This window comes from Fringilla coelebs (assembly GCF_963513975.1).
Source record: "Fringilla coelebs genome assembly, chromosome: 2".
NCBI classification, from domain to species: Eukaryota; Metazoa; Chordata; class Aves; order Passeriformes; family Fringillidae; genus Fringilla; species Fringilla coelebs.
This window is the reverse complement of record NC_140029.1, coordinates 68421088-68442202: the sequence shown is the minus strand read 5'-3', so window position 1 is coordinate 68442202 and position 21115 is coordinate 68421088. Positions and strand designations below refer to the sequence as shown.

The 21115-nt window shown below is 39.8% G+C and overlaps 1 protein-coding gene across 3 annotated transcripts in view; it reads right to left on the bottom strand.

Annotated features, from left to right (window-relative positions):
• Nucleotides 1-21115, bottom strand: part of STARD13 (StAR related lipid transfer domain containing 13) — a 282866-nt gene that overhangs the window by 205998 nt on the left and 55753 nt on the right. For all 3 annotated transcript variants that reach the window (XM_084201227.1, XM_084201228.1, XM_084201229.1), the window contains exons 3-4: nucleotides 3984-4130; nucleotides 2566-2700 (exon numbers count right to left, since the gene is read on the bottom strand). In XM_084201227.1, the coding sequence (XP_084057353.1) occupies nucleotides 2566-2700; nucleotides 3984-4130 (282 nt within the window). The remainder of the gene's footprint in view (nucleotides 1-2565; nucleotides 2701-3983; nucleotides 4131-21115) is intronic.

Sequence of the window (21115 nt, the reverse complement as noted above, 5' to 3'; positions counted from 1 at the left end):
TGTACTTTCTGCACTACTCTGCTCTTACTCCAGAATACAAAAATGATTGATATGATGCATGGACTGTACTGATGAGGATTTGCAAAACTGCTTTTTATCATGCTAGTATTTCCTGATTTTCAACAAAAAGGAAAAAAACCCCAGACTTCAGAAAAGAAAAAAACCCCAAAACTTACTTCCTCTGCCTTTCCTCCCACACACAAGGAGCCAAACAACAGTATTACTGCAACACCACTTTGAAAATATTTGCACAGTACTAGTGGGAAGGCAGCTAAGCTGTGATACTTGTACATGCCTGAACATTTGGCCAAGGTAAGAAACAAATAAAGTTGGCAAGTTTCTTTTTAATTAATTCTGTTATCTATTCCAACTAGAACAAGCAACAAATCAGAACAAATGTTTGTGCTTTTGCAGAAATGGAAAATAGCAAACCTATTCTCCAAGGAAAGGAAATAGCTAGTAGGAAGACAATAATGTTTTCAATTAGCAAGCAAGTGGAGCCAACCTTCAAATTTCCTTTTCAGTGCACAGAAGTAGGTTCATTTAATGAAATAGAGAATTTTTATGGTGGTATGCATATCATTCTTTGTTAGATGAATAGGATAGGGTTCAAGATACCTTTAATACAATAGATTTTTCTTTAATCCAAATTGCACAGAAAACTTAAAATAAGCACCTCGTTCAGGGAAAGAGAACTGCTGAGATATTGGCTCAATGTGTAATTACTGCTAACACCTATTGGCTTAGGGATAGGAGGAAAAGAGGGTGGTAAATGTGACGCCAATGTCTGAAAATGCCTTGGAGGTAATTTGTGGAAGAGATGCTAGTAGAACTGATATGGCAGAAAACTGACAGAAAGTATGCTTAAGAACATGTGGACAGTAACACAGGATAATGGGTTAGAATAATTGGGATTTTGGAGGCCAACTTCTTTGAATGATCATGCAGATACAGGCAATTTCATTGCTACACTTCCATTTCAAAAAGCTTCTGATGAAGCTGACCATCAAACTCAAACTATGCTATGAAGGAGGAACTACAAAACAGATGTCAAGAAATAAAAATGGATTTTCATTGCTAACTAGAAGTGAAAAAAGAAGGTTAAGAATAATTGATTATTTTCTTTTACAGTGGATGGATATTACCTGACAGTCTCATGGATATGTTTTCAGTACACTCACAAATTAATTGGAAAATGGAGGAATAAAAGGGGACAGTTTTCTGATGCTATTCAACTACAGAGGTTAATAAAAACAAATACTGACTGCATATTGCTGCAAGAGGACCTCATGATCTTGAATGGTTCTAAAATAGGCAGAAAAATGTAAATCAATAATAAATAGTCACCTGCTGGAGGAAAAAAGAAAAACAAACAACAAAACCAGCCTCAGGTATTCACAACTTCCTACAAGATGCCTGAGATTCAGTTTTTCCCCGTACAAGAATTACAGCCAAAATAATAATTCAGTAACAAATTTACAATCGGAAAAAAGCGTTGTATCACCTACTCCATAATTGAACTTTGGAAATCATTGCTACAAGACATTAAATATCAAAAGAACAAATGAATACAAATGCGTACAAAAGGCACAACTAGAGTTGAAAAAGACTCTTAGGGGCTATTAGTTACAAAAATGCAATATAGTGTCTGTCTTCAATGTGTCTGCATGATAAATACCTCAAAGGAAGTTGAGATGGCTTACTACCTGCTTACTGTGTCCTTACACTTCTTTCCTGAACATCCAACACTGGCCTCTGCCAAAGAAAGGACACAGGGCTATAAGTACCTTTGATTCAATCCAGTGCAGCTGCTTTCTATGCTGTATGATGATCACAAGTACTGCTGGCACACAAGTAATTTTAAAAAGGGAGACAGAAACTATCTACATTTCCAAATTAAAACACTGATCCTAAAGTAGCTTACATTTAGCTATTGGGAAAGTAAATCAAAGCCTTTTGAGAAAACCTTCTGATGGATTTTGATTGCAGGCTACAGCCATCACCTTGCAAAAAAACCCCAAATAAATATTTCTATTATTGGTTAGAAATTGGATTTAACTAAAATTCCAGAGCTGAGCACTCAGGCTTGCAGAGAATTCAGTGTGGAATTCACCATGAATTGGGCATAGCCAGCTGCCAAGCTAAGAAATCCTAAGGGAGTACTTCTAAAATAAGCCATGAAGAAACAGCTGTGGTAGTTGCTCTGATGCCTAGAATCCATCACATGTTACCTGCAGATGAGTTACTCTTTAGAAGTGCCTGTTTCTTTCCATTGACTTTGATGGTGATCCAAGTGACCAGTTCAGATGTAGAAGTTTTCACCAGTGGTCTAAAATCAGATTAGATGAACCCCACAGCCCTGGAGCCTCATTAACTGAAGTCTGACTTTTATCTGTACCTGCCTTGCAAACCAAACTCCTCCATGCAGTGCAATATTTGCACGAATCAAACATTTGATGTGTGTGGAACAAATTATTTTGAAGAAATGCACAGACAATTTTAATGATACATAGTAAATTTTGAGGTTACTGAACCTGTGAGTCAGATAATGCTGTAGCTACTTACGTCAGTTTTAGGTCGCGCTCCAGTCAACACTTGGTAAGGTAAACAATTTAGACCCTGATAGTCTTCTCTTCTACTTTTCCAAGGTCCTTTTTCTTGATGATCTCCATAAAGGCCTGTCTCTACTTGAACATGACACTGTAAGAGAATTTTTAAAACCCTATAAATAAAGACAAGTCAGAAATATTTTTAATGTGAACTCAAAACCAAAAACTTAGGAATTTTATCTTTTCTGCTGATTTTATCTTTTCCTCTGGTAAAACTCTGATGGCTGGGATTTCACTTTCAGACAGAAAAGCAGACTACACTGCCACTGTATTTTGACAGAAGACATTGAGCATTCTCCTGCAAGAAGACAGAACACTGTCCCTTAATAGGCAAATTAACTACAAAATTAATTCAGCTGGACAGAGCTGGTTCTAACCAGCTGACACTTACAGTAAGAAAGAAACTAGATGGCCACTCTGTTACTAACACTCTCTCTGAAGAATTCAGAAACACAAAGTGCAAGAGTCTGAACATCCCACCTAGAGAGACATGAACATTTATATTGTGACGATCCACAAAAATGCTTACTTCAAGAATTTACTTTTACAAAATGAAGCAGCAGTGACAGCAAAAACATTCAAAAAAGATCACCTTTCATGAACTTCATGCCAACATTCAGAGCTGAAAATCCTCACAATTCTGTCTTAAGGACTGAGTTTAATCATAATCTGAAGCAGAGAACAAACACTTCTATTTCTCATGCTGGTCATTCTCCATTAATTGCTTATATAAAAAAACTTGCTTATTTAAAAATTAATAAAATTATATCATTGCTCCTTTAATCCTATTTGCCCTCAAAATAAAAGCTTGAGAAACTGTCATCAACTGATGACACCTGTCATCACAAAGTATTCTTAACTAGAGGATTGCAGCTCTAAATCAAAGAAAGAAAGAAAGAAAGAAAGAAAGAAAGAAAGAAAGAAAGAAAGAAAGAAAGAAAGAAAGAAAGAAAGAATCTAATTGTCCTGGGGTGCGAGGACACTAGTTCAACTCTTAATGAACATAGTGTCTCTTGCTGTTATATCTTTAAATACATATAACAAGTATTAATAAGCTAGCATTTAAATTAACAATCTGAAAAACACACAAGCAAATATCCCTTAAAAAAAAAAAAAAAGTGTATCATGATTTTAAGCGATCCTGACAGAAAATTTACAAGTTCCACCCTATCACAGTATCACAGTTCTAGTTATTTGACCATTAGTTATCTAGTGTTAGAAATTTCATTTTATTGAGTGAACACTTTTAACTTCATCCTAACACCTGAGCTCCTTGGCCTATTCAGAAATACAACTAGATCTAAAAACTATGGCTTGAGGAATGCTGTAGCCAAATGTTAGAGAACGTAGCATATGACACACACACATTCTTACCAGTTGCTTGTGCCTTTTAGAAGAAGGAGTACTGGAGGGAGAAGAGCCAGCACTCAGAGCTTCTTCAATATCTAAGTTCAACTGTTCCAGTTTCTTCATAAGCCATGACATAGAGTCTGGCCATTCAGATTCCTTTTCTGGTTGGGTCTAGAAGAAACCAAATATACGTGAAGTCTTAAAATATTCAAGCCATTTGTAACTTGAAGATGCTTATTTTCTCTTCCAGCTCCCAAGGAAAAAGCTGATCAGTTCTTTCTCTGCCCTTGAGCAACATTTTTCCATTTAGAAAGCTTCAATTATCACTCCAATCCTGATGACACATATTCATAGCTTTTCTACATTCTCAAATGACTTTTGTATATCTGAATGGCTTTCTAACACTTCATCTTGGGTGAACCACTGCTATTTCAATCTAAGCAGAATCAAGACTAAAACTAAAGTCACTTTAATGCCTCTTCCTAAGCCACTTCTATTTCAGCATCTCTCCATTGATTGCTTGTTGCCAACAGGAACCAGAATATCGAAGGCCATCATGTGTACTGTACTATATTCCTTCCTATAATTCTAGACTTGCAAAATCCTCTGCCCATATGTTGGAAATACTTATTGGTCACTTTGTCACTATTACACACTTTTCCTTTTTATCTGAAGAGCTTTACTGTATAACAAAAACTTTAATCCATTTTCATGTAATCGACAAAGATGTTTTTCTTATTCCTTAATTTCCCCAAAATCCTTTCCAGTACTCTCCTAAAGCACCTCTCCATGGTGGTCCCTATGTATGCTGATGCATTATGCCTTGTTTTCCTTATTCAAATCACTTCTAGTGATCCCCTACAAAAACCAGTCACACTGACCTCCCTGTCAACACAGGCAGCTACTGCTCCCCAGAAGACTCTGTCCTGAAGCTATTTTCACCTTCCTTCCTTTCACAAACAATACATATCTTTGCACAGAAGATAATTCCATAGTGAGCATCATCAGACAAACAGTAATTTCCATCCTGCCGTAATCCTAAGAGCATCATACCAACACTCCTCAAAACCTAGGGGAGATAGATGAGTACTGTTATTACTCTTACCTGATAAATCTTTATGGTACTTTGTTTCTTTAGAGCATTTCACAAGTGGAACAGAAAGATAACCAATTGCCTCACTATTGTAGAAAAACCTCCTCAAAAAAAGAATCCAGGAGATTCACTCCTCTATTAAACTGACATATATTATTACTAATGGAATTACTAATTTTCTCCCCAGTAACTAAGGTCTCAAATCATCAGACACTGAGTCCCATATTAGCAACAAACATATGTTCCCTTCAGAGGGGCTAATATGATCTTTGTAGAGATTGTTTCAAAGCACAGAAAAATAATATCCCAATTTTTACTTTTCCAAATCTTTCTTTGGAATTTCACAATTTTTTACAACCTCTGAGTATTTTGCCTGAAATGCTGTTATAACTGCTAAGCTGTACTTCAACTCTACAGCTATTAAAATCATTTAAAGAAATACTTTGATTGCTTCCCATTGTCTTTCCAACTATTTCCAAGTAAACTACAGGACATTCCACAGAAAATGAGCATCAAAAGACACTTCACATATTGAATCCATTCTGAATGAGATGACCTCACATAGGAAATGTGCATATTGATATATGTCCACAACACTCATTTGTAAACAAAGCAAATGTTTTCCTGTGGTTTTGCTTCCTCACATACTGGTCCTTCCAATATTAAAGAACACTCAAAAAAAGACCCAACAAGGACAAAACATGGAAACTCACCCAAATTCCACAAACAATAAGGTATAAACTGCAAAAATCTAAAATTAATCTTCTATTTCGCAACACAGTTAAAATCGAATTTATGAAAAAGGGGCTGTGAGAATATGTTTTCTTACTCAACAACAGTAAACAATTCTAAAGCAACAATCACACAGGGAAATAAGTAAAGCATGTTTGATTTCTGTGAGCTATGCAAAAATCATTCTTGCCAGGTGACAAGCACTGAAGGTTACATTAGAAGTTTGGATTTCTGAGCTTAATAAGATGCAGGAGCAACTTCCACATGTTGAAACAGACCACTTTCTGCTCCATGACAGAAAAGAGTATTTTGAGGGGTGTTGGAGAGGTGTCTCTAATTTAGTATTTTCCATAGAAAATAGAAAGATAAAAATTCATGACGACTTCAAAAAAATTCTAAGACACTCCAAACGTGTGTGCAACAGCACACATGATATCGCATTACAGTAAAAAGTACAGCTCCAAGCACAGGGAAGCACATTTTGCCTCTATCTCGACAAATATTTACCTACTGGAACAATACCTCCAGTATTCACTGATGTTCTTTCAAAAAACTGTGTGAGCCGAATCCCCTTATTTTTATAAATTTCTTGTTTTAATGATACAGAATTCAAACCACAGTCATTTCTAAAAAATACAAGTCCTAAGGAGTTTCACCAAACTATAAATCTCCTAGCATTCTCCATTCAGTTTTTTTTATTTAGTTCAGTAAGACTCTATATTGTGTCTCTTAAGGGGATGAGGAAAAAGATGGGGTTTCATTATCCTTGAAGATAAAGCCAAAAGGGCCTAGTTAACAAATGCCATTCACTAATTGGAAATTTGGCACAAAAGCACCATTTGGAACAAATGCTGATTGGCTACGTATTTCAAAGGTTGCCTGAAATTCCTGCTAAACAGAAAAAACATGATGCTACTTACATTCAAAAATATACAGCCTGCACAGTAGGACTTCTAACTGGTGAATAAATTTTGCCTAATCCATTCATGAGGAACACAGCTCCACAGTGTTCAGCCCCAGTAACTAGGTTGGACACTATCAAAGTGCTCCAAAGATCTGAGTACCAGTGTTTCCTGCCCATAGCAACTGCACAGGCAGTAGGGTCAGGGCGCCTTCGGAAGCTTTTGTGTCTCGCCCTTCAGAAGGAAAAAAAATCTCACTTTAAATTATCTAGAGAATCATGGCCTGCTTTATTCATTGTTTTTTTTTCCCCTAAAAGGTTACAGGGAGAACACTCCTTTCCATATATTCTCAAGGTCTTTCTTTGTTGGAGCCATAGCCATTCAGCAATGCCTAGGAACGCTGTTACCTTTTGAAGAACCTTGAAAGCATAGAGACCAAAGTGCTTTACAGAAACACTTTTTACATGTTACCTTCAGACACAGAATCATTTAGTTTGGAAAAGACCTCTAGGATCGTCAAATCCAACCGTTAACCCAGCACTGCCAAGTCTACCACTAAACCATGTCCCTCAGCGCTGCAGCTACACATCTTTTAAACACCTCCGGGGTGGTGACTCCACTTCCCTGGACAGCCTGTTCCAATTCTTGACAACCCTTTTAGTGAAAAAAATAAATTCCTAATATCCAGTCTAAACCTCCCATGGTGCAAATTTGAGACCATTTCCTCATGCCCTATCCTAGACAGATGAGCAGATAGATATAGAAAGTGAGACTAGAGAATCCTTTGTCAAACAAGTATTTCAAGGTGGAGCAACACTGTCTTTGATGACCATGGCATACCCTAGGCCAAGAACAACCTACTGGCCTTGAAAGTGAACTCCTTTGCCATATAGAGTTCTCAAGTCCCACAAACTCATGCTAGATTAAAAAAAATTTTAATCATAAAACAAAAATCATCCTCCACTGAAAAGAGAAAATTAAGTGGTACGAACTTCCTAAAATCAGTATCAGATGCAGCTATTATGCTTAAGATAGCTATTGTATAGAAGACTTATCCCAACAAATAAGATCACTAAGACATATTTAGCAATCAGCCAAACACAAAACTCAGTTCTATGCAGCTACTTCCTACAGCAACCACAGTCTATTTTAAAACAGCTTAATGACTTTGTTACATGTACACATTCATATGACTCTGTATTCATTTGCATCGCTGAAATTTCATCATGACCAATAACAAATTAGAGGCAAAACAAGGTGCAAGATTGTGCCCAATCATCTAAACACTTACTTGTTCTTTCCTAACACTGAAAAGAAAATACGTTCCAGACATTCAAAGGTTAGTGCCTTTTGGACCAAAGGCTTCTGCACATTGTTTTTCAACTTTCAAGTATTCTTCACTAATCTTATTCGGCAAAAACATCGGTGATAAAAGGCATATTTGTTTCAATGTTTGGTCACGAGGCTTATTGCAAGAGGCATAATAGCTGCCAGCAAATCTAAATTTAAACTGAAAGAATGTGGCAGAAATGAACAAGTCTATATAGAACACTCAGGGGTCAGGGTTAACCCCGCTGCCAGACCTCATTCTATACTGGAAGCAGAAAGGCTTTCCAAGTGAAGGGTTGTGAGAAAATTACACAATTCTAAATTTATCTGATAATTTGAGGCTTTCACTTCAGAACTTCAATAGGTCCAATTGTTCTGGAAATTAATGTATTGTACAACTTTGGGTAGTAAATCAGTAACCACCAAGTAAAAAATACCAGTGCTATTTAACCCTCCTCCCTATTTAATGTACTCAGATAAAAATTCTTTCTGATGTACAGCCTAGATCTGTAAATAATGATTTTGTGGAACAATTTCAGGGACCAAATATCATATTCTACTCTTGCTGCACGGAAGGGGCTCCTCTGTTCTAAAAAAATCTCTGTGTAAAAGAAGGTCTCTCAGCCACTGATGGCTTTGCCTACAGGGAATGGGGGAGGAAGCCAGATTGATTCCCAATGCAAACTCCTTTAAAAAAATAAATTAGAATACAAAGAACTCTTTCATTCAAAAAATAGATTTATATGTGCCTTCTATATTGAAGATAAAATACTTCAAAGGGAATTTTCCTTAATATCCCACTACTGTGTTAATTAAGTATTTACAGAGCTATTGGATGGACAAGTAACTTCATCCTGGAAAGCAGGTGGCACCTTCATCCTGGAAAGGAGGTGAGTAAACTCAGCAGTTAGCAACTTTTTCTCTTCTAAGAACTGCATGGCTGTGGAAATTATCAAGGGAGTCTCTTCCCTCTCTTAAGTCAGCAAGCAAGGCCATGCACATAGGTTTCGGGGAAAATGAAAGCTCTGATCCCCAAAACACTCACCTAAGATGGGCTGTAAGACCTTAGCAGTTTTGCAGAAAAAAAGCTACAGAAATACTAACATGAAGATATGTGTGAATCTGTTTTAATGGAAACACCATTTCTAAGACAAATAATTTTCCCCTAAACTTATAACACCTCTAAAATATGTCTGTGTATGGAGCTTTGATTTTAATTCCTGTCCAGTTACTTTGTTTTTGCTGTTTTCCTTCCTGAAGGATGCTGCCTCAAGTTACTGATTTCTTCAGACAAGTTTTCAGAAGTGACACAAGCCACACCTCTATGAATGATGAAACCTGTGTTTTTTTTGATGCTCTAGAGCAAAGTAAACTGAATTTTAAACACACTCAAGTTTGTTTCTGGCTTTTCTGCATTTCCCTAAAGTGGCCCCACACATCTGCCTTAATTTTCTTTCACTAAGCTCAACTGTGCATCTCTATGACTTTATGTGTCTGTATTTAAACACACCCCTATGTCTTTGAATAATATATACAGTAAAATATAAAAAAATACTGTGGAAATACTAACTTCAAGATGTAGTACAATAAGGATATATGCTCGGATTTTTAAAATGATTAATAGGTGTCCAATATGGGAAAAAAAGGAATCCAAAGAAGTCATGAGAAAATAATGTAACATAACCCTGACTTCATTACATGTATTTGACTACTTGACTTTTTAAAGTCAAAGTAGCTCAGAAATGGACTAAATTCTTTTTAAAAACTGCTTTTAATCTTTCAGACAGTAAATTGGCAAATTTGACCTTTAATTTGTATTCTACACATTGATCTTGCACAGTGATAATGTCCATTGTAGGAAAGAAAACAAAATTCTGAATTCCTGTCACTTTTTTAAGGGTTCTTGCATCAGTTTTTAAGGAGTATTGCTCTAAGCTAGGCAGGACAGGAAAGAACCCCTTGTACCAATGGAGTCTTCCAAATACTAAGTTTATGGAAAATTTCCCAGATGAAGAAGCCCAAGCTAATTCCTAGGACTGAAGGGCACAAACTGTATCAACATGGTGTTTCACCCAAGACAAGGGTGAAATTGGAAAGGGAGAAGAAAGGAGTTTAGTTGAAAACAAGGTTTGGGGCATAATGTTTTGGAAAACACTTCCACACCACTGCAGAAGTTTTTAAGTGCAGTAATCCAGTCAGTCTAATACGAAAATTCTGTTGCAGCTTCATTTTGTGTCTGGCAAAAGCAATTAGTTTTGTATTGAACTTCTCATTAAAAAAAACAAACAAACAAACAAACAAACAAAGAAAAAACCCAAAAAACCCCTAAAAAACTATAACATTGTTAAATGGCACATAGTTAGTTTTAACATTTTGCTCCAATGAATAAACTTTCCAGATTCTCGAAGCCTACAGCATCTCCACCTTCTATGAAATTATGATGTCAAGCATCACCAAATTTCATGAACAGGCTGTTAGTCAAGCCTGTACTGATGACACATGCTACAGAACTGGCACCCAAATGGCCAGACAAGCTGTCTTAATTGACATCTGCTCCTATTTCAGCACATGAATTATCCTCCTGGGTTATCCCATCTTCAGCTGCTTCTTAACAGATGCCAGCTCATCATTTATCTATTCTACCATTTCCTCCACCTTGGGAGGTGGAGGAAGTGAACTGCACTTCTACTATCCCAAACACCTGTTCCAAGCAGTAGTCAAATTCCTAACACTGTCCATATTCATTTGGTTTGCCACCATCTGCAACAGTGGTTTTATCTACACATCACAATTAGTGACAACAAATGACAAAGTACTTTATCCACATAGGTATTGAGACACACTTAATTTCTTCATGAAAAAATACTAATTGCAAAATTGCAGAATGTAACCAGCTTGTGGCTGTTCACAGCAGGTATCTCCCTGCAGTGCTTCCGGACTAACGAATTCCAGGCTTCAGACTGGTTTCCATGAGATGGAGGGATCTCATGCCACTAAATCCAGACAAAGTTACAGACCAGAATAAGCAACTTACAGATCCTTCTCCCCAACGTGGCTAGTTGCACCTTTTGAGATTGGGTAGAACTTAACCAGATTTCCTAAAACAGAGTTCTCTCTTTAAAAAACATTGTGGTTAGAGCTGTCCAGGATGCGTAAAAGCTGGACTCAGCTTCACCTTTGGCCTGATACATTTCATATGCTTCAAGGGGAAGGGAGGTACTTCTGAGTGACAGAGAAGAACCAGAAAATACTGACACTCTAGAAAATGAGGGAAATACCTGTAAAACATCCCAGAGGAATTAGGGAGGGCTCCTCCCAAAAGGTGGGGCAGCCCACAGCCCAGCTGAAATGCCTCTTTGCCTATGCACATGGCACGGGAAACAAACAAGTGGAGTAGGAAACCATGGTACAATTAGAAAACTACAACACATCAAGAAAAGAATCTGGGACAGAACTGTAGTCAAAGACTATGAACTTTTTAAAAGAGACACGTAGGGGCAGGGGTTTCGTCCTCTGTGTTAGAAAAGGGATAGATTGTGAACAGCTGCCTCTGAAAAACAGCCACAAAAAGGTTGACACCCTGTGGCTAAAAAATTCAAAGACAGGACCAACAAAGGACACCTGTACGTGGGGATCTGATCAGAGGGAGACCAAGGTCAAGGCCTCCTGCTTCAGATACAGAAAGTATCACACTCCAAGACCTCATCCTAGCAGAGGACTTCCACCACCCAGGCATCTGCCGGGAAAGCAACGCGGCTAGCTGTAAGAAATCCAAGGGGTACTTCAAGGACAACTTCCTGGTGCAAGTATTGGACCAACCAACCAGATGAAGAGCACTACTGGACCTGGTGCTCACCACAGTGGATGAGCTCATCAAAAGGGTTAAGACTGGAGGCAGTCCAGGCTGCTGTGACCTGGTTGTGAGTCAACAAAATCAATGAGGTTGGAAAAGACCCCGAGTGCATCGAGTCCAACCTATGACCAAACACCACCACGTCAACATCAGACCACGGCACTGAGTGCCACATCCAGTCTTTCGTTGAACCTTTCCCATTCATTATCTCGAGGAACATGGGCCTGGTGAGGAGCAAAGCCAGGGCCATTAACTTGGAAAAAAAGACACCAGTATTTAAAAGGCATATGAACTAGGAAACAGTAATATCAGATAGAAGGGATAGTAATAGGGTGTTTTAACTGCAAATGATTTTGTGACAAATGAAACATTCGGGAGATCACATCCATAAACCTTCTGCAAAGTAAAACAATTTTGGGAAGGTTTTTCACTTTGGGAAAAAGCCTTCAAAAGTGCTAGGGGAAAGCCTAGCTGGGCTTATCTACAGCATAAAGCACTGGAGCCTCCAAAGAGGAAGCACTCATGCCTTACTTTTGCTGCTGGTCCCAGAACGAAGGGAGCTGTGTGGTGTGTCCCAGAGGGGATCAGGGGCAGCACTACTTCCCCGGGATCAACAGGAGACAACGTGTGTGCCTTCCTCTCCTGCCCTGTCAGATCCAACTATGAAACAGCACATAAAAGTGACTTATTTCACAGTGAACTGAGTTTTTTTTTTTGGTATTTATTGGTAAAGCAATAATCTTGTTTAATACAGCAGTTGAATTACGCAAGGCTTTGTCTGCTGCCTTTGCACACTGGCAGCCACGGTGATCAGTCACAAGCGCCAGAACTCATTCGGACACAAGTTGGTGCTCGGTGTGTGGGCACTCCAAGGCACCGAGAGCTGGGAATCAATCCCTGCGCTGGCACCAGGGCTGCCCTGGCAATCCAACACAAAAGCTGAGTCATTTATTCTAAAAATACCAGTGTCAGTGTTTCCTTGAGGAACTCCGGAGCAGATTCTAGAGATTAAGATGGTAAAAGATAAGACAGAGATCTCAATATCTGGCAAATTTCTAATTGTAAAGAAAAAGGCACCAAATGCCAGCATACTTTTATTTAAAAAAACTGATGTAGGTAACTATAACCATAACACCTTCTTATCTTAAAATATCAACATTCTTGTTTTCAGTTACTGGAATTTTAAAAATTCATATCTACAGTGAAGGAATTTCCAAGAAAACCAGTACTAGAGATTGTCTCCAACTACTTTGGAACTCCAACTGTTTTCAAAGAAAGCTGCTTCTTTGGTAGCTATATTACACACAAAAACATAACTCATAAAAACACTATTGATAACACAAAACCAGTAAAATCATAACAATACTATCATCATATTTATGACAAACTACCACACAAAACCCCCAAACCCACTAAGGATTAAAAGAATGCTCTAAAATTCACAAGCAATCATGGAGTTCTGTCAAATCTGACATTGCTCCCTGCCCGAATTTTTACAATGCACTAATCAGAAAATGCATTAATATTAGCAAGTCATTTGTATACAGAAATCTGAAATTAATGGAAAAATAAAGAGCAAAAGGCACCTCCTGGAATTCAAGGGTACTTAAGGACAAAGATGAGAAAGCTTGGCAAAAGGGATGCTATTTTTATGGCTAAGGATAGGTGGTGATGGGACAATGGATGGAACATAAATTTATGGGAGAACAAGAGAATAGATGATAATTGAAATAATGTAAACCTTCTAAATTATATCCTGAACCAATTTTCATCATGCTAACAATGAAGAGAGGACATTAATCCCAGACCCAGAAAAGTAATTAGGCATGATTCCCAGATCTCCACTGGAAGTTTGTAACCCAAGCATCCAGGTTTAACCACTAGGCTTCAGTATTAATCAAAAACAATTTAGATGCCATCTATATACTTGTTGTAAGTATTTAATTATGTTAAAATGCATTTTAAAAACTCACAACCCTTCCTGACACTGCTGAAATTTTTAGAGCAACAAAAGTGAGAACATTTTTATAGCTCATATTGCTGACATTATTTCAAAAATTTGCACAAAGCAAAAACCACATTACTCAAGAAACGCTACTACAGTTGCTAAGACATCACAGAATTATCTCAAATTAAACTAATGATAATTTAATCTGTTCAATAATAACAACAATAAAAAAGACAAGTTATAGTTCATGTGTAAACTGTACTAATCCATGTTTCCCATATTACTGTGAGAGTCGTGAGACACTGGAACAAGTTGCCCACAGAGGTTGTGGATGCTCCATCCCTGGCAGTGTTCAAGGCCAGATCAGACGGAGCTCTGAGAAATGTGGTCTAGTGTAAGGTGCCTCTGCTCACAGTAGCAGTGTTGAAATAAAATGATCTTTAAGGTCCCTTCCAATCCAATCCAAACCCTCACATGATTTTAATATGCCCACGTAGTTCCACAAAAATTCTTGTGGTTGTCCCAATATAGCATGCACGTGCTAGTCTTACAAACACCTTAGTATCTTTGCACAAAATGAGGGCTGACATATGCTTTGTTTTATGACATGCACACTCAGAATGTCGCATAAGATTTGCAAAGAAACCAAATTCTACAAGAGCAGCTCTTGCAGCAGCAGGGAACCTCCCTGGGATTGGGACACGAGGCAGCAGCACCATCCCACGTAAGGCTGCACAAAGGCGCCTTCCTCCAGAAGTCGTACAGAGGAGAAAGAACAAAGAAAGGGTTTCTCTACTCAAAAATGAACTTGGGAGCCTTATGACCTGCAGGCCACCAGATTTACTCAGATCCCTCCAAATCACTTGACTAGCATACTTTGCAAAATTGAAAAATAAAACCAATCAACCAGACAAACAAAAACAAAACCAAAAATAAACTCAAGACAAAAGTATTGCTTTTCCAGATCCTTCCCTTGGTGGAAGCATTCTTTCACAAAAAAAAAAAAAAACCAACAAAAACGAAAATCGAAGATCAACAAGAAAGCAGCCCCACAAATCGTTTCCACAGGCTCGCGCTCAAGGTAACAGCACACCGGGTCTGGGAGCAGGGCGGGGGCAAGCGGGGCTGAGGGGGGCGCGGCACGGAGGGCCGAGGAGGGCTTGGGGTGCGTTTGGGGCACACCCGCCCCTCCGGCCACCGCCGCGGCCCCGGAGGCGGGCGGCGCGGGCGGCCCCGCGGCAGAGCGGGGCCCGGCGGGCGGAGGGGAAGGCGGGGGAGCCGCGGCGGAGGCGCTGAGGGGCGGCCGCGCCTTCCCGCCCTTCCCGCCAACAATGGCGGCGCCCGCGCGCGCCCAACGGTCCCCGGCCCGGCCCCGCCCTCTCCAGGGGCTCTCGCGGGGGGGATGGGAGGGGCGGGGCTCGCGCCCGGGCCAGCGCCCCGAGGTGCGCGCGCAGCGCCTCTCCGCTTTCCCTTTCCGCTCGCGCCTCTGTGACGTCATCTGAAGGGGCGGGGCCAGGGCGGGGGCGGCGGCCGCCGGCGGCTCGCGGGGCGGCAGCGCCACCTGGCGGGCGGCGCCGCGCCGGCCGGGGGCGCGCCCTAGCGGGCAGGGAGGGAAGCGCGCCCCCGCCGAGCAGGGGCGGCAGGAGCTGCCGGGGTAGCGCTCCGGGACCCGGCCGAATCTCGCTCGTCGGCCGCGCACCGGGAGGCGTCGCCCGCACGGGTACCGTGAGGAGAAAAGCAGCTGCTAGCGGGGAGTGACTCCTGCAGGGGGCGAGGCTGAGCCCCGGAGCCGCCGCCCGCTTGCCTCTGAGAGCGCTCGGCCCGTCCGCGTTGCCTTCGGGGGTTGCTGCGGCTGCGGGGGAGGGGGACGAGGGGCCGCCAGGGTGCACGGCTCAGCCGGCCCTGCCTCCGGCTTGCCCCGAGATCCTCCCCATGGTTTGGAAACTGTCCCAGCCGGGTGTGGCTTTGCCTCTCCAGAAATGACTTTTCCATAGCGCCCTGCCTCAGGTTTTGCGTATGTCAGAGCACTTCAGCTGGAAAGACCTGCCTCATGCCTTGGCTGGGCGTGTGGAGGCCGCTGCTGATGCCTTGGCTGCACAGCTAAACAGAGGTACACAAAACTAAAAAGTAATCGGAAGCAGATCTTTCATTTCTGGGCTCCTTAGTGCAAGAGAGAGACAGAGCTCTTGGATCCAGCGGAGGGTTGCAAGGGACTGGAGCATCTCTCTTCAGTAGAAAATTGCAAAGTGTAACAAGGGAGTGGAACACCCCTCTCGCAAGGAAAGGCTGAGGGAACTGGCCACGTTTAGCCTCGAGAAGAGACAACTGAGAGGGACTTCATCAATGTCTATGAGTTTCTCGAGGGAGGGTCAGAGGATGGACCAGGCCATGCTCCATGATGCCAAGCAATAGGACAAGAGGGAAGGGGCAGAAACTGATCCACAGGAAGTTCCACCTGAATATGAGCAACTTCTTTTCTGTGTGGGTCGCCAAGCACTGGAACAGATTGCCCAGAGGGACATACTGGTAGAATGTCCCTCAGCAGAGATATTTTCAGAAATATTCTTGCAATTGCATACACTGGTGAGAAGTTCCTGCCTTTATGTTCAAGGCTACAGTTGCTACCATAAGAGCATTGCACTTAAGTTATTATTGTTTTCTTTTTTCCCTTGGTATTTTAAGAGAATAAAGTCATACTGTTCTGGCTTTGCGTTGCTCAGCTGATGTGACATTTCTCCCACAACTTTTGAACATTTCAGATACCTTCAAGCCAGTTTTGAAGACGGGAAGAAATATCAGGGACAACCAAATTGAGCTAAAATTTTGACTGTACAAGAAACAAAAGTGATGGCCCACTATAAAACTAAGGATGAGATAACAGACAGTATAATTCTTTAATAGCTGCTGATGAATTTATTTATGTGTGCTAATTTGCGAGGCAGTGGGAAGTTACCTCTAGGTAAAGCACGTATTGATAGTCCCTTGCCAGAGTCATGGAAGGGGGTGCTGGGGACATTCTGGAGGAAAGGAACTAGAGAAGACATCGGCAGTGTTGGGAAAATAGTGGGAAGTAGAAACTGGAAATAATACAAGAACAGGAAGGGACTGGAGTATGATGGAAAGCAGTGAGAGGTGTGGAGTAGTTTGGGCAACAGGAGGTCCTGGAAAGGGTGAGGCAGGAGGCATTAATTCTGCAGAATGTCAGCGTGGTAATGTTAAATCTGAAAAGCATTTTGGAACAATTAATTACTTTTTTGAGATAATCATCATGGGGTGATTAGGTGAATTCTGTAGAAACAGTAGGACAATAAATTTTCACTTCCTATCCTGAGATGCTTGTTTTTATAAATGACTTGTTTTTCCTTCATGAAGAGCAATTAGTCCCTGATCAAGAAACTGAAGAAAAATCCATTACAAGGGTTGTTCAGAGCTTGTTTGCTGATTTTATAGGATTTGTATCATTCATCTCACATCCTCTCTTACTTTTTCATAAGCAGCAAAGGGGCTTCTCAACAGCTTCTGTTTAGGTGTCAGCCTTCCCAGGCTGCTCCTTGCGGAGCACTTGGGGAATGCAGTGAACTTCATTAGATGTCTGTCTCTTGTGGATCAAGACAGGGATTTAGTTAGTCCCTTTCTGGATGTTAGGCAGAGGAAGAATAGTGGATTAAAAACAGTCACAAAAAAGAAAATTATTTTTTGTGGCAAAATTGCAGCAGCTGAGTGCATTTTTTGAAAATCTTTTCTGGAAAAAACCCTGTCATTGGGAATGAGGAGGGAAACAAAATACCTCTGTAATTAAACTACAGTGTAGCACAAACAATATGTTATATATTTTTTTAAGTTTTGGTTGGCCAAAGTTAAAGGGAGGTGGGAGTATTGAAATGAGAAATGCCATTATGCTTGGTGACTAGATAAAACTACCTCCAGGTATAATTTATAGTATATGTACATTGCTCATTTTTAATGTTTTGTCTCCCCTTGTTTTGAACAGGCCGTGGGTTGTAGCATTTCAATTATAAAAAGCTTGTCAAAGTGACATAAGGACACTGATCAGAGCAACAAATAAATCTCCTTGTATAAATTTTTGGAAGTGAGGATGATAAGTAAAGAGGCACGTTTTTCTTTTCATTGGCTTAAGTTTCTTAAATGCCTGCACTTAATCAGATGGGATCTCCCTTTGGAGCTCTTCAAAGACATCAGTGTCTTTTCCTCGACTGTGTAAGAAATTTATGTGCTTCATTTGACAGCCTACTTTCTCTATAGCTTGGAAACTGGATACATTCCCTAACACCCAGATCCAGATAATATTCTGCTGATGTCGTAACTCTGTGTTAAAGCAAGATGTGCTGGGCTCCATCCCCACTTTCACTCCTTCTGGTCTTCCTCCTACATTCCCCGTTTTTCTGGAAGAAAATTATATGAGCTGCAGGCCTACTCCAGCAACCCCCATGGATGATCAGGAACCATAGATATTTAAATTCTCTGAGTGTCAGAGAATTTATCACCTAAACAACAGAGATCAGATTTCACTCCTCCCTGTCTAGTAAAACTGGCAAAAGCTTTTAACCTGAAGAAGCAAAGGGTCTTTCACATAACATTCTGAAAAAGCCATTGGCTGCACCTGGGACATGTTTTGCAAGTCACCTCTCTGTGTCTCTGTTTGGGGATTTCTTGCCATCTTTTGTTTGGTAAACTGAAGTGTCTATTTCTGCTACCTGTCTATGCTGAAAAGCTACAGCATCAGGTGTGTTACTGTAATAATCTGCTGTGGTTTATGCTTTTTCTTTTTTCACTAAATGACAAGAATAGCCATGAAAAATATAGAAACAAAGAAGCTGAAAGAGTTAGGCAGAACTTAAATGCTGAATTAAGATAATCACACAATGCACAAGAACAGTCATCCCTTATTAATGTAGTGTGTAGTTTTATATTTTTAATTATTAATGCTAGTTATGTACCTAAAGTGTTCAGAATTTGAACTACATTTCTTCTTTCAGAAGAAATACATAAATACCATGTGAGTGATCAAAACAACTTCCAGAACTTTAACTATTCATGGTATTTGTACTTATTAATGATATCTGTAAACAGCTGAAGCCCTGTCTGGCTAGAATTAAAAAATAAAAAAGGATTGTTGTGAAGTAAATGTTGTATTATTATTACCACATAATGGTGACTGCGTATGGTGAGTGCATATATGTATAATACTGCATAATATTTTGCTGTCCCTGGACATCTTACTTTATGAAGACTGTTTTGTGACTTTTTTTAGTCACAAACAGAAAAAAAATAGTGACTATATATTTTAGCATGTCCTTTTTAACTTGGGAAGAAGATAGCTCACTTAAAAAACCTTAACCACTTTCTGTTAAACAAATCAGTTTGATCTCAATTTTTGAAGAAGAGGTGCTTTGATAAAGCAGCCTTAGGCATCGTTCCTGAAGGAAAAGAATAGTTTATGTGTTCCCGGAGCTTGTAAACATATTGCTTATACCATGTAAGTGTTTTTGTGTAACACATGGTAGGAAAATGAGGCCTGGAGATCAAAAAAATCTGTCTTGCTGTAAGAGTAGGATGGTCACTAAACATCAAAAATTACTGTTACCAGAACTTTAATGTTCAGGCATGTTCCCTGTCCCTCGCCTCAAACATCATCTCCTGGAATGAGAAGGGTTGAGGGACAACAATGATCTGTAGCAGCTACTTTTAAAATATACAAAAGTTCTGCAAAATCTTCAAAATACAAATGCACTGAAGGAGTTCTGAGGCAGGTGAAGCTGAAAGCATGAGCCTGTCCTGGGGTTTCACTTACCAAGAGTTAGCCTGACTGTTATTGACTTCCAGTTCTAGCATAACTTGTTTTTTGGAGTACTTCAGTTTTATTTGAATTTGCCTGGCTCCTTGTGAAGTACCTTACCTGAAAGCATTCAAAAATTGTGTTTATCCTTGTTAAGGTATTTGGTAAGTTTTATTTATAAAAGTTAGTAAAAAGAGCAGGAAAATATTGCTGTTTGGAATTACTAGGAGAATTACAAGAAAGAGTGAAAAACCCCCCTGCTGTGGGATGATTCCCAGCAGTGATAATTCTATTTGCAAATATTTCAGTTCCCTGTCATATGGCATACTTTAGAAAAACCCCATCAACCACAAAAACCCACATAAAGAGATCTATTGGTATAACTCTGCAAATAACTGAAACCAAACAATTCCTAGGCTAATTCATAGATTTCATTTAGTTTCTCCAGTTAAATACTTCAAGCAAGTGTGTTTTGAAGTGCAGGATACTTAACAGTAGCAATAATAAGCAAAATCTTGCTAGCAAAATGCCGTATAATGTAGAATTGCAAGATTTGCAGGTTTAGAAAGATCTCTAGATATCCTTGAGAGGAAAGCTTTATGTGCACCTGGGGTATATCCAAACATGCCAGGATAAAAGCTGGAAGGATCCTAGTTTGTGTTTTAGCACACTGTCCTAATGCAATGCTTGAGGAATTTAAAAAATTTACAAGTTTTCCCAATTGCTCTCCAATCCTGCTCACCTCTCTGTAGTCCCAATATGATATTGCCACCCATAAAAAACCCCCAAAAACCCAAACAACAAACCAAAACCCAAAACCCCAAAACAATTCCAAAGGGAATTGGTCTAGACAACTCTGGAGTGAGAAAATGTGCATAAACTGATCAATGTACAGTTTAGCCCTGGTGGAAAAATCCTGCTTGGACAATGTAGAAACCAGCCTGGTTGCAGCCCTCCCAACATATATTTGAATTTAAAATTTAAAATGCCAAAGTGATAGCAATTTCATATCTTACATGAAAAGTGATTTTCTTTTCTTTTAATTGATATTTGTCAATGCATCAGACTTGAATTGCTTTTCAAAGACAGCTTAATTTTGACAGCTTTCCTCTGGGTAAAATACCTTTACCTGCCAAGCTACTTAGTAGCCCACCTAGCAAGCTGCTGGAGGCTCCTGACATATCACAGTCAGGGTAAGGAATTTTTCACTGTCATGGAGAATTTTGAATCTTTGTGGAGTTTTTTTCTGAACTAAAGTAACCCCAAATTTAAAAATAATTACTTCCTTTGCAAAATGGAATGCTTTTATTTTTCATGCTATACCTGGGAGGTTGGGGTTTTTGATATATGCTGCCAATTTTAAATTGGATGCATAAACCAAATGTTCCTTCTCAAATTTGTACAGTTTTCAACCATACTTGCTACTCTTAGAGATTCCTTTTAACTTGCATTAGAATTAAATGCTGTGTGTTCCAAGGTGCTTGTGCGAGCACTCCTTAGCA